This window comes from Taudactylus pleione, unplaced genomic scaffold, assembly GCF_031769625.1.
Source record: "Taudactylus pleione unplaced genomic scaffold, aTauple2 ptg001443l, whole genome shotgun sequence".
In the NCBI taxonomy this organism is placed as follows: domain Eukaryota; kingdom Metazoa; phylum Chordata; class Amphibia; order Anura; family Myobatrachidae; genus Taudactylus; species Taudactylus pleione.
Window position 1 is genome coordinate 137,661 of NW_028285842.1, and position 14,905 is coordinate 152,565.

Here is a 14,905-nt window from a genome sequence, read left to right on the forward strand (position 1 = left end):
ATGCTTATTATACATTGACCCTTAAATTGGTGATGCCTCCGATCCCTAGACCGTCTTCTTCCACCTGGCGGTGGCTCCTCTCTCTGCTCACAGCCTTGCATTTAACAGACCCCTGGCTTCTTCTGAATCCCTCATACAGACCCATCATTCAGCAGTCGGATACTTTGGTGACACGTCTCCATGATATCAGAACATGCCCCTATTTCGGTTGTTCTCACCCTCCCCACTGACCCCCATATAGATAAAATGTGAAGATTCCCCACCCACTTGGCCTCTTCTGATGATTTTCATTCATTCCTCAAGGCACGCTGGTCCGATTTTCTTGATGATAATCTAGAGCATTTTGAGGACCCTATCCTTACGTGGGAGTCATCTAAAGCAGTACTTAGAGGACACATTATTAGCTATGTAGCTAAGCGCAGGTGTGAGTGCCACTGTTGCCCAAGTTCTGACTACATATCGGTCTCATCTAATGATAACTAACTTCGCTACAAGCAGGCTCGGCAACTACTGGAAGACTTTCTTCTTTCTCAAACCAAACATAATTTAGAAATTTCTAATCACAAATACTAATGTTGGGACAATAAGGCAGGCCATCTTTTGGCTAATATGGCCAAATCTTGAAAACCGAGAAATCACATTACAGCAGTTTAGCATCCAGTCACCCAGGCCTCAATTGCTGACTCCAAGGCCATCTTGTCCCTCTTTCACTCTTAATACTCTTTTTTATATTCTGCCACCTCAGTTGACACAGCCAAACAACGAGCTTTACTAGATGAAGCCCATCTACCCATACTCAGGAGCAATAAGACATCCTTAGTGAGGACATTACTGATCAGGAACTCCGTGACATCTTTAAATGCCTTCCTGCACATAAAGCACCAGGTTCCGATGATTTCTCCTGAGATTATTCAAGTTCCTCTAGGAGGACAACTCTCCCCTCCTCCTAGATCAATTCCGTAGAATACATCATCATGCCCCATCCTATGCTTTTTTAATTATTCCCATGCAATCCCCTCCGTGGTTCATATCATCAAATAACCTTATTGAATATTGACTTTAAACTACTTTAGAAAAGTTCATGGCCAATCGCCTGAAAAATATTTTCCCAAGCCTGCTAACGTAACATCAACTGGGGTACGTGGGGGGGAAGGCAATCGGTTAGGTGCATTCAGACTGCTCTTGCTGCTGTGAATACTTCGGCTCGGCATCTCAGTACAGGTTGAGTCTCCCATATCCAAAATGCTCGGGACCAGGGGTATTTTGGATATCGGATTATTCCGTATTTTGGAATATTTGCATACTATAATGAAATATCTTGGGTATAGGACCCAAAACTAAACACAGAATGCATTTATGTTCTATATACACCTTATACACACAGCCTGCAGGTCATTTTATACAATATTTTTTTATAATTTTGAGCATCAAAAAAGTTTGTGTACATACATGAAATTCATTTATGTTTCATATACACCTTATACACACAGTCTGAAGTTTATTGTATACTGTATTTTAATGAATGTGTGCTTTAAAACAAGTTTGTGTACATTGAACCATCAGAAAGCAAAGGTTTCACATTCTCAGTCATACTAAAAATATTCCGTAATTCGGAATATTCCGTATTTCGGAATATTTGGATATGGGAGACTCAACCTGTACTCAGAATTTGCTTCTCAGTCTTGACAGACACACAAGGCGTTCGACATGGTCCTCTGGTCTCACCTGTTGGAAGTTTTGGAACGTGGGGAATTTGTCCGACTTTATCCGACTCCTTCGTCTATTTTACTTCAATCCTTGCACATCTTTACTGCTAAATGGGATTTGTGGCGCCCCTATGGAGCTGTGGAGAGCTGGGGAGTCTGGGTGGGTTCACGCCATTTTAAGATTACAGCCTTTGCTGATGACATCCTGTTGTATATTACAGATCCACAATGTTCGTAACCCTTGATTACATCAGTTTGGTGACATCTCTGGCTTGGTGGTCAATGCGGATAAATCCAAGGCAATGTTTCTAAATCAATGTACTCCCATACCCTCCTGGGGGTCCTTATACCAATTTTCCAAACACCTAAATATCTGGGGATCACTGCACCCAGAACCCCCGACCTACCATATATCAGGAACATCTCCCGAACGATTTGTGACATTACTGAGGAACTCAGATGATGGAAACATCTGACTCTCTTCATACTTAGGACGTGCTGCTCTCATTAACATGATAACTTTCCCACGCCTCTTATACCTACTCCAATCTCTGCCATTTTTACTCACCTCAAAAGATGTTACGGTAATTAACACACCAATTTGATTAGAAAACTGTGCCATCCAAAATCAAATTAACTTCCCAATGTTGTTACATATAATCACGCCACTCAGTTCAGATCATCAGTAGATGGAATAAATCATTGTTAACCCGCACTACAGAACTGGCTGTCGACCCAGTTCAGAGGCGCAGAGCCTAATGCGCCTGTGGTGTTCACCAGGGACTCCCGCAAGGAAGTTTGGGCTTCGAAACGCCCGACAAGCAGGTCGCGGCACTCTGATTGGGTTTCCTGGTACGGGGCTTGTGTGCACAGAAGCTGGTAAGGTAATTTCACAGTGAGGTGTACAGACAGGAGGATGAGTGCAAACAGAGTGGGTCGGAGCTGGAAGGTCAGGAATGCATATGGTGTCAGGGAACAGACAGGAGGACGGCAGGAACTGAGCACAGGGTGGACAGGAACCAGGGACGGAGCACAGGAAGAGCACTGGAATGCACTATGGCTAATCGCTGGACTATGGTAACTGAGCCTATACTCTGGCACTGAATTATGCTCAGAGACAACCTTATATAGGGAGGGATTTCAAATTTGGAGCCAGTGTGACATCACACTTTGGCGTTCCTGGCCCTTTAAATTATACACAGAGTGGCACACGCTTCCCTACGGGAGCCGTGGCCGCCAGATCGCAGAAGTCAGGGGTGAGAAGCCTACAGTACTTCAGCACCGGGCACCGACCAGGAGGAGATCATCGCGGTGGGCACTGATGGACCTGATAATAAGGGTCGGGGACCCAGCATACTGTGGCATCCTTGGAATAACAGTTTTTACCCACAATGACCCTCAAATATTTCCTCCACATTTACAATCAAGGAGTTCCATCCACCTCCCTTTCTTACGTAATATGGAATTCCAAGATGGTCAATCAACCTAATCCCCTTCACAATATGGAGAGTAGGGAGAGTCACAAGCTTCAAAATGTGTTAAATGTTCCAGCGCAGTGGACCCCTGAAATACCTCTAGGTAACTGCAAAATTTGGAAATTTAGAGAAGTTTCCCTTAGCACATTCAGACTGGCAAAACTCACTCGACCAGCTTCTGTGTCGCCCTACCCCTCTCTATAAGACCATCTCCCTATTATGTACATTTTTGGACCATGATTTGGTTAGCCAAGGTATGCGCCAATGGCTGCAGCAGTGTCCTACTCTTACCATCTCAGATTTCGTTTGTGGGCTCTCCAGAGCTCATTCTCTATTTACTTCTAGTGCACATAATTAATTATTCGCTAATAATTAATAAACTTATTGTCCCCAGATAGATGATTTAGAATGTGACTCACACAATCCCACAATTGTCCTAGATGTGGGTGAGAGGAAGCGGATCTTTACCATAGCTTATGGGAGTGGGAATATAGTCGGCATCCCAGCATGCGGACTGTATGAATACCGGCACCAAAATCCCGACAGATCAGGACCCCGGCACCAGTATCCCGATCGCCTGCATCCTGAAGGTAAGTATTGGGGTGTTAGGTGTAGGTTAGGTAGTGGGATTAGGGTTAGGCATTAGGTGAAGGGTTAGGCACCGAGTAGGGAGTTTTAGGATTAGAATGCGGGGAGGTTAGGTTTAGGCACTGGGGGGGAGGTTAGGTTTAGGCACCGGGGAGGGGGTGTTAGGTTTAGGGTGCAGGGAGGTTAGGTTTAGACACTAGGGTGGGAGGTTAGGGTTAGGCACCGGGTAGAGAGTTTTAGGATTAGAATGCGGGGAGGGGGAGGTTAGGTTTAGGCACCGGGGAGGCGGTGTTAGGTTTAGGGTTTGGGGAGGGGGAAGTTAGGTTTAGACACTAGGGTGAGAGGTTAGGGTTAGGCATCGGGGAGGGGGTGTTAGGTTTACGGTGCGGGGAGGGGGAAGTTAGGTTTAGACACTAGGGTAGGAGGTTAGGGTTAGGCATCGGGGAGGGGGTGTTAGGTTTAGGGTGCGGGGAGGGGGTGGTTAGGTTTAGACACTAGGGGGAGGGGAGGGGTTAGAAAAGTACTTACGTGTCTTCCCTATGGGTTTCGGGATTCTGGCTGTCAGGATGCTGCTGTCGGTATTGTACCCGGTGGCATCCCGACAGCCAGGATTGCATACCCAACCCATTTTATGTTTAATATGGACTGGGTGGAAACGATAAAATTTGTGTCTAAATTACCTTTTCCTTTTGCACATTCTGTAACACCGCCATGTACAAGTTCATTATAATATTGTATGTAATATTTTCATCCCTTATCTCTTGGATTTTTCCATGTAGAATAAGTGCCATTGTGCCACCCAATAAGTTGCTTCAAATACTATTATGTCTATACATGTTATTGTACTTAGTATAATGATTGTGCTTCAATAAAAAAAAAAAAAAAAAGTACACAACATACCTATTGTACAACCATAAATTGGTGTTTTATTACTACACTATGAGCACCTGTACCGATTTACCCTCACAAACTATTCCTCAGATGAAAGCGCACCGGAACTACTGGAGAAACGCGTCAGCCTTAAACTATATTCTGTCACAGTCTGATTGCACTTTCCATGTTTCATATAAATTGTGGACGGCTCGGCAGAAACCACCTCTAATTAGATTTACAAATCTACAAACTGCTCACTAACAGAGGAATAAGAGACTGAATATTTGATTATTTTCTGTAATAAGCATGTATTACTCACCTTTGCTGATATCTGTAGGGATTTCCTCCTCCTTACACGACGGATAACCCCTCACATACGTCTCTTCTTCCCACTCTGTAATTTCTGCCTTTATATCAGTCACATACGTCTCTTCTCCCTTTATATCTTCTGCCTTCATATCAGTCACATATGTCTCTTCCTCTCTCGCTATATTTTCCGTCTTAATATCACTTACATACTTCTCTTCTTCTCTCTCTATAACTTCTCTCTTAATATCAGTAAGGACTTCATCCTAATTTACCCAAATAAACAATACCACTTTAATAATGTCAGAGTACATAATATGAGAATAAATAGTAAAATTTCAGCATCTAAGATCATCAATTAGATTATTCTTATTATGTTTGCTTTTATTTTAATTTATTGTAATTTTTATTAAATTTTTTTATCTGTTTTTAATCATAATTATTTTAAGACTTGGATCTCAGTAACAAAAAAATAAATTCAGAGATATATACTATTTAATCATAAAACAGCATAAGATGTAGACTGGGTTAAAAATACCCAGTTACATCAAACTAGACCAATTTGGGGCGTGGCCTGGATGAGATAGGAGAAGGAGGCTGACTTTACAGCTCCTGGGCCTAAATATCCGTCATTAGCATCCTGTACCCTCTGACTGGACTCCTAGTTTGGCTCATAGCTGGATACTTACCTCCATGCTCCTGGAACCCGTTGGGCAGCCTGTTCTTTCTGGTGGCTGTGCTGTGGATGCAGTTTGTCTCCTTCTGCAGCGTCTCATCACTGCGGGCGCCATCTTGGATTCCCCTCCGGCGGCTGCTGCAGCTCCTGGCTCGGGCGCTGAGTTCCCTGTCATCCTGGTCGGTGTCCTGGACAGGTGGGAAGGTGGAAGACCCAGCTTTAGTCTGTGGGCTCCTGTTGATCCGCGTAGCATGGGCCCGGCCGCCATCTTGTGGTCGGTCTCAGAGTGTGCTGCTGCTGCTGCTCCCTCTGACAAGAGCGAATCTCCACCGGTCAGTGCTTTGAGTTGTTGGGGAGGCGGATGACCATCCTATAACTTCATAAAGTTTGCTGAGATCCTTTCTGAACCCGCGGTTTCCGGACCCAGCGTTATCTGGAAGTGCTCCTCTGAATTATTAAAGGCCTGCGGGCTGAGGGTGGACCTTCTGCTGCTATCCTGTATTTCCTGGAGTGCAGGTGCAGTTGCATTTATTGATGTGCTAGATTATTTCTGTCTGCACAGTTTTATGACTCATACCTCACGTTACAGTCTGCCTCCCTGAACTTACTGCCTGATATTGCAGCTTATTCACAACGAAGCTTTATTTTACACTAACTTCTTGTTTATAATATATTATTGTTATTACGTTCAGCTGCTGAGGCGGTTATGTCCTCACACCCTATCATGGAACTTCTCCTTACAGCTATTGCCAGCTCAGAGGAGAGGCTTGTAGCATGGGTGATGAATCTACATTCTGAGTTACTTTTTCCAATTTATGATTTTCAGCACATTGATTCTCAGATAGCCGAAGAGGTGACCTGTGATCATGACGTGGGGAAAAGCAATGTCTCTGTTAATGGCGGCCTGAACACCATCAAGCTGTGGAGCGGGATGTCTCAGATACCATTTGCTGACAGTGTTCGATACTTCGGTTTCTCCAATTTCTCCTTCGATCTCTGAATATGGCGACCCCACTATGTCAGCAACCAACCAGCTCCTGGAGTTATCCTCCTCAGTGGTTGCATTTTCCTCCAAGATTGACTTTTTTCCGATCCCTGGACATTCTGAATCGTATGCGGCTTTTCAGGCTCAATATATGGTTATATCCTCCATAGAGGTTGCAGCTAAATCCCAGACCGTTGATTTTGCAGCTTATGGGCCCTCCGAACCTGTGACGCCTCTCCAAAAAGCCCATCTTTTTGCCATACACGCTATGCTGAAGATTCTGATTCCAACAATTCAGCATTATATGTACTTTTTGCATATGTTTGGGTGGGCTGGTCCAAAACTCCTTTTGCTTTTAATATTTTGCTAGAAACTGAGGCTTGGCCGGATTAGTACTCCTTAGTCTAATGTATTTGTCATATTTTTGATGCCGTATCTATTTGATTTTCCATTTTCTGCACCAATATACAAGTATATATCCTGATTCTTAAAATGTTTATATTTTTCATGCCACAAAAGTACCATATTTCGTTTCAATAAGTTGAGGAATTTCATTTTTATATATCTGGGAGCCGGGTTATGACTACTGTATAGTTACTTAAGTCTAATGCCCCTGTCAATTATTACTTATCTTGTACAATTTCTATATGCTTATATAAATATATATATAAATATTACTTTGTTTGTATTTAGGCCGGGAGGTGATAGGGGATTTATTCCCGATATATATGTGATCTTCATATTTTTGTTTCTGTCTTTATGTCGAGGGGGGAAGTATTTGTTTTTGATTTAATCTATTTTGGAGGCCTTGTGGGCTGGGGTCGGTCTCCACTAGCTTAGGGCGATCCAGTTTTTTGCCCCTGTTTTATTATTTTCAGTAGGGAGGGGGGCATTTTTTTTTAGATATTTAGCTAATTAGGTTAGTTAGTAACGGGTTAAGGGTTTAGGGGATCCAGGTATATCTAGGGGTTAGGTCATACAGGGTGGGGGGTTTAAGGGTGGTTTGATTTGGGATTTTTGGGGGGGATAGGTACTATATATATTTTTATAATTTATATATGTTGGCAGGCATGGAACGGTTTTTGTATTTTATTCTGATGTGATATTTTGTATTAAATTATATAATGTCTACACAATATGTCTGTTCATATAATTTATTCTATATAGCTTTTAGACTGCGTGGGCTCAGATGGTGCCTATGGGTCTGCACGGTAACATCCGCACAGTTTGAGATGGCTATGGTCTATGTTTCTGTTATTTACCATGATTTATGCTACTTATATGTGTATCATTCAACCAGAGCACTATTATGTGTTGTATATTTTATGCCTGCTGATAATATTAGCTTACTGTATCTTTTGTTATTTTGTTTGGGTGTGTTTCGAAAACTCAATAAAAAAAAACTAGACCATTTTGAGAACCTACAAACTAATTAATTATAAGCCCTATATAACGGCAGTAATAGAGACTGATGGTTTACCCCTGATGAAGCTAATTATAGGGCGACATTAAATTATGGGTGAAACGCATAGGTGAAAGCAATTTTTAATAGGAAAAAAGATACCCAGGTACCGGAAGCAGGTGAAGAGAGGAAGCCAGAAGCTGTCGCTCTGCATTCCACGGCTGCGTTCCAGCAAGGAAGAAATGCAGAGACAGAGATGCAGGACAGCAGCACAATCAAAGACTGAGCACCCAGGACGAAAATCCCAGCTTGCAAACCGGACCACCGTAAGTGGGAAAATAAAGGGCGGAGAACGTCAGTAGACCAAACTATTAAGGGTAAGTGCGGGACATACAATGTATGTCCAACCCAGAGGCAGCACAACACACTAAGGAGTTAACAGATCCAGACCGACTGAGCTGCAACTGCAGCCAAGGGCAGTGTGTGGAACTAGAAAACCACGGCCAGCGGCTACAGGATTTGGCAGATCTGGGGACAATTTTGAGTTGGCCATATCAGTGAGTAAATGTCAATGCCAGTCAGGCAAAACTTGAATCATGAATAAGCTGCGCCTTCTATCATAAAGGAGGTCTTTTTGTTACATTTTGAAGGAATAGCAGAACTCAGGACTGCAGAGTATTTAATTCAGGAGTGAATATCAATGCTGGTTAGGCTATTAGCATATGTGCATATACCATTCACTAGTGATGTATTAAATACATGAAATGTACATAACCATGTTATAACATTGGAAAATTAAAAATGGTACACTACGCAAAGGCATTGTGAAGGATATTGGAGTTTTATACGTACATGTTTTAATTTATAATTTGCTATATAAATTGTTTTTACTTTATCTGCCAAAGTATTTTTAGATTCAAATCTATTTATATGTTTATTGAAATTTTTTTTCATTTTATTTATTTCTCTTATTTTTATTTATTATTTGAATGACATATCTTCAATATGGTCATCCATTGTTATTTTTCGTTTTTAGATTGTTACTGATTCCTCCATTCTATAGATTAGCTACATAAAAATTACAAGTTACTGTGTGAGATAAGTAGGAGCACCAAGAGTTACTAGTGCAAATTGAATAATCAATTAGAAGCAGATTAATTAATCAAGGAAGGTCAATTAATGAAATAAAGAAAAAAGAGGAAGCGCTGACAAACAGTAAAATTCGATTTATTTTTCCTTTTAATATTAATTGATATATCACTTCTAAAATATCAGCCGACAAAATACTCCAATATTTATTAAAATGAAAATATATATATATATAAATAAAACAATGTTAGGCCATGTGAATATTCATATAGAGCAGTGCACTTAATACTCTTTCTAAGTAGAATTAATGTCCACCTACCTTAACCTAAATCGAATTTTACTGTTTGCCAGCGCTTCCTTTTTTTCTTTGCTGAATATAATTTTTTATGTGGGGGTAGGGTACCTCCATTCTGTGGAAGCAGCAGTCAAACAGAAGGTTGCACTGGAAGTTAAATTGACACCAGATATTCGTTTTTCTGTTCATATAACAATTAATGAAGTGTCACTTTGGTATTTCGATCTTTGGGAAGAGCCTCTATTACCTGATGCTCCTGTGGGGTCCTGTGATTCTCCTCTGTACAGTCCTGGGAATAAATAGGACGGGGACATCTCTCTGGGGTATTTCTGTTAATAGATCCATCTGTAGGAGGCACACAGTGACTGTTATATATGTGATTATCAGGTGATTTGTGTACAGAAACCTAATCAAATATACTGGATGGGGAAAGGTCTCTAGGTATGACTCCCTATGCAGCATTTACCAAGTATATAAGGGAGGCATCTCGAATATATGTTCCAAAGATGTGTATCAGGGAATACATTTCTATCAACATGGTTTTATATTAGGACATTACCAAAAGATATTTACACTGTACTTCTAGGGTCCCCACATCCCCATTAGTGTAGGGTCCCCACATCCCCAGCAGTGTGACAGGGCAGATCTGTGACAATTAAAGTCTAAAGCTGGCCATACATGATGCGATTTCCTAACGTTAAGATGTGTTGTACAATTTCCCTTGAAATTCTCTATACGATTTAGTGAAATGGTTAACAATTGTACATACGATATCGATGCGTCGTTTCTCACAAAATGGAGGGGAGTGGCCAGGGATTTTGCAAGACCACGTATATTGGATCGTTCATCAAGCAAAACAGCATATGTGTGTCACATCGCACATGATAGGTCGAAATCTTACCATTTTTCCATAAGATCTACGATGCACATCATCATCGTAATCGTACAAATACAGCACATGATATACCACGATTGGTTGTTACGATTTATCTAAATCAGCCATATCGTGCAAAAAATCGCACCGTGTATGGGCCGCTTAAGGTCCCCACATCCAGATACAATATGTCAGAAGAAAGTACTAAATGGGCTTCCAGAAGAATCAACAAACTAGTCTGAAGTGGTCACCATAATGCGCAACAGAGGTACCCAAGGAGCAAACAGGAAGCGAAGTTAGAAACACGGAGAGTCTGGAACGGATAAACTGCAGGAAATAGCCAGAGTGGGATTATGTAAGACGCTGGATTTGAAATGTTGCTTAGAACTTTTCTAAGTAATAGCCCCGTATTTATTATCATTCACAGTAGAAGAATTGGTAGTAGTGGGGGTGCTACCAATATACGACAACAGGTAATAGTACACACAAAAGGACAAGAGGAAAGTGTTGTCTTTTTAGAATGGTGCACTTTGATTCATTTCAAATATATTAAAAAAACAATCTGTTATATACAAATAATAACAGTTAACTTTTATTAGGTATCTTGTCTAAAAATCATCACCCAAGATGATCCGTTCAGGACCATGAGGTATAGGATCAGTGAAATATTTAAAAACCGTATAGAAGATATATAGATTAGAGCCTTGAAACAACAACAGCAGCGAAACATGCATCGACACGCTATCTGTGTGTATCATATGTGTGCAAATATTTGAATTTAAACTACATAAGTTTGTCCTGTCAACTGCTGCTAATTAACAAGCACCCGTTAGCGGAAACTAGACGATATGTCACCCGAACTGTGGATAATGGACAGAGTCCGGAGACGGAGGAATAATCAGGGAAATTGTTAATAGAAGTATGACTCTTGAGCTACTACCAAATCCAAAATCACCCGTGAGCATGCAGTAGCTCCCGGGGGAGGAGACATTTCCCTGTTCCTCCCATGGGAAGGAACACAGGAAATGTCTGTCTGTCGGCCGCGGCTGGGCATACACTGACCGATGCGGCCGTCATTTTAAATTACAAATATCGCATCGGATGGACATGCTGGACGATCCGGCATGCCCGACCGAGCGATATTTAACCCTCGGTCGCCCGCACACATGCTACAATTATCGGGGCGATCCGCGGATATCGGGCGGATCGCCCCGATGATCGTAGCGTGTCTGACCAGCTTAAGGTTTACTACAATAACGAGTGATTCCAACACAACTGTTGTCATTGGGAGCAGCAGGTTGACCCAGATCAATAATAGGATGAACTAAGAAATATAAGTGTATTAAATAGTTAGGACGATCTGGACAAACTTGATACTTTATTATACCAATGAATGGTTAATAAGTGAGTGAAATAGTTACATTTGATTATTTGTATGTAACAAATTGTTTTGTAATATATTTGAAATTAATCAAAGTGCACCATTCTAAAGAGACAACACTTTCCTCTTGCCCTTTTTTCATCGGCACGGTTTCCAAGCAGGGACCGCCATCGCCGGACCTAGCGACGGGTGACAGTTGTAGACATCCTCTTGGCCTTTTTTCATTGGCACGGATTCCAAGTAGGGACCACCAACGCCGGACCTAGTGACGTTTGACAGTTGTAAACATCCTCTTGCCCTTTTTTCATTGGCACAAATTCCAAGCAGGGACTGCCATCACCGGACTTAGCGACGTGTGACAGTTGTAAACATCCTCTTGCCCTTTTTTCATCGGCACGGATTCCAAGCAGGGACCGCCACCACAGGACCTAGAGACGTGTGACAGTTGTAAACATCCTCATGCCCTTTTTTCATTGGCACGGATTCCAAGTAGGGACCACCACCGCCGGACCTAGCGAAGTGTGACAGTTGTAATCGTGCTCTTGCCCTTTTTTCATCGGCACGGATTACAAGCAGGGACCGCCACCGCTGGACCTAGCGACATGTGACAGTTGTAAACAGAGTTCCAGGTTTCTACCAACACAGAGTAACAAGTTACAGTCTGTTTAATGGTGATTAGAGTCCCTTGTGCAGGATACAATATACTGGGTGGCATGTAGAGTGTTTAGAGAAGAACAGCTAAAATAAAGATCAACTGAAATAGCAGTCAGTCCATAAATGGGCCCTAAGGCCGCCTGTGACCGGATGACCTCGCTTTGCCAGGTGATCACAAATTTTGTGACACAATAGAAGAGAGGGTGGTCACTCGTTCCTCAGTAGCCTGAGTGGGCTTACTCCACCACTCCTAGGGATTCCGTCTCAGTAACTGCCTATTGCTAACTCCTCCCACTGCGCAGTGGGCGGCTAATTAACTGCCACCAGCAGGCTCCTACACTGGCACCTGGAATTGCTTGTTCCACGCAAGTTCGTACATTTGTACCTGGAACCACTTCTCCTAAGCTCCTACCACTGGCACCTGTAACCTCCTACCTCACGGTATGTGTGGACATGCTGCTGCAACAGTTACTGGGTAGTGTTGGCTAATTTCCACTGGTCCCTCCGCAGGATCCAGTCTGCAAGGGATAGGTAACAGAGGGTTTCAGCTTGCAGAACAGCCGGAGAACAAAATGTTTTGCTCTATTCCGGTGTTCACAGGATACAAGCAGATGCAGGCATTTTAAGGCAAGAGGATTATTGCTCAAATGTCTTGAAAAAGACAATTCCCATCACTGAAGGTGCTTAATCTTTCTTGATGTTCCAGAGGATATTGTCCCTAATGAACAGTGGGGAGCGGTCACACTCCTCTGTGCCTAAGACCATCTGTACAGTTAACCCAGGTACCCAGCTGCCAGCAAGTCTGGAGGGGGGAAGGTGACATCCAAGACTTTACTTCCTGAATTTTGCTAGGAGCCCTTTTTGCCCACCGTCTATGGACAAATTTGGGCTCCAGATGCAGAAAGAAAGTATTGACAGTTAGCAGTCTACTGGTCACCAAGTGTGAGGTCTTTGGAGCTCCAAGAAAACAATCAGCTGACTGTACTGGCCTGCTCTCCCTGCATCTACCCATGCCTCTCTGCTGGCCAGCCTGCTCTGCATCTACCCATGCCACTCTGCTGGCCAGCTCTCCCTGCATCTCCCCTTGCCACTCTGCTGGCCAGCTCTCCCTGCATCTCCCCATGCCTCTCTGCTGGCCAACTCTCCCTGCATCTCCCCATGCCACTCTGCTGGCCAGCTCTCCCTGCATCTCCTCATGCCACTCTGCTGGCTAGCTCTCCCTGCATCTCCTCATGCCAACTCTGCTGGCTAGCTCTCCCTGCATCTACCCATGCCACTCTGCTGGCTAGCTCTCCCTGCATCTCCCCATGCCACTCTGCTGGCTAGCTCTCCCTGCATCTCCTCATGCCAACTCTGCTGGCTAGCTCTCCCCGCATCTCCCCATGCCACTCTGCTGGCTAGCTCTCCCCGCATCTCCCCATGCCACTCTGCTGGCTAGCTCTCCCCGCATCTCCCCATGCCACTCTGATGGCCAGCTCTCCCCGCATCTCCCCATGCCACTCTGATGGCCAGCTCTCCCTGCATCTCCCCATGCCACTCTGCTGGCTAGCTCTCCCTACATCTCCCCATGCCACTCTGCTGGCCAGGTCTCCCTGCATCTCCCCATGCCACTCTGCTGGCCAGATCTCCCTGCATCTCCCCATGCCACTCTGCTGCAGGAGGCTGCATGGGAGGCGTTTCTGATTCCTTGAGAGGGGAACAAAGCCCACGGAGGGTTCCCGATCCCCTAGACCACCACCAATAGGCAAGTACAATGTTACTTTTAAATATTACACTTACCTTAAATACATTATTTTTCCCTGATGCATTGCACAGAGCAATAGATTTCTTAATACATTTTATTTAATCATCTGTAAAGTTTTTCCAACACAAGCCCCGGGAATAAGCGCTGGAGCTTAAATCTTTCAGTACTGGGGCACTCAGAGTTAGGCTCCCAGTCCGTAACATTCAGGAGCTCATAGCACTGCGGCCTGGGACCAGACTCCCAGCTGCTGTAACTCTCCCAGCAACGCCACAGCAGCCAGACTTGGTTCCGTGCCGCACAGACGTAATGGTAGCCAGTACACCGGTACCCCAGCGTGTGGCCACTCATAGCCCTACAGCCTGGGACAATTGGCTCTGTGCACTCTCTCAGTTGTGGCATCAGTCACTCAGTCTGTGTATTGGTTTCCAAGCTGTGCATATATTGGTGAGTAGTGGAAGGAAATGAACCTCTACTGCTTTATGAATAGAGAGGACGTCATACTGAAAAGGTCCCGTGTGTCCCCTTATCCCCAAGTGTCATAATCACAAGCTCACAGCCATCACTTCCGAGTGCAGACACTTCTACTATGAGAGCGTCAGAAGCTTCTTTATAAAAAGTTGTTTCTCTTCGATGAAAATAAGCAAAAGTGATATCAGGTCTCTCAGCTGAGTCCTATGATTTATCACTAGACGATGTCACAGCAAGACATGATGTGAGGGGGAGAGCAGGAGTATAATAGGGGCTGATGGCTCCTGATGTATGAGATATACCGGAGAGTGTGGGGAGGAGACTGGTCAGATCTCAGGGCTGGTAACACAGTGACATGATGTGAGGGGGGAGAGCAGGAGTATAATAGG

General features: G+C 43.6%; 1 protein-coding gene across 1 annotated transcript in view; it reads right to left on the reverse strand.

Moving 5' to 3' along the window:
- The window catches only part of LOC148442585 (uncharacterized), a 28,784-nt gene that overhangs the window by 5,785 nt on the left and 8,094 nt on the right, over positions 1–14,905 (reverse strand). The window contains exons 3-4 of the mRNA XM_088463759.1: positions 9,643–9,740; positions 4,962–5,214 (exon numbers count right to left, since the gene is read on the reverse strand). Coding sequence (XP_088319885.1) covers positions 4,962–5,214; positions 9,643–9,740 — 351 coding nt within the window. The remainder of the gene's footprint in view (positions 1–4,961; positions 5,215–9,642; positions 9,741–14,905) is intronic.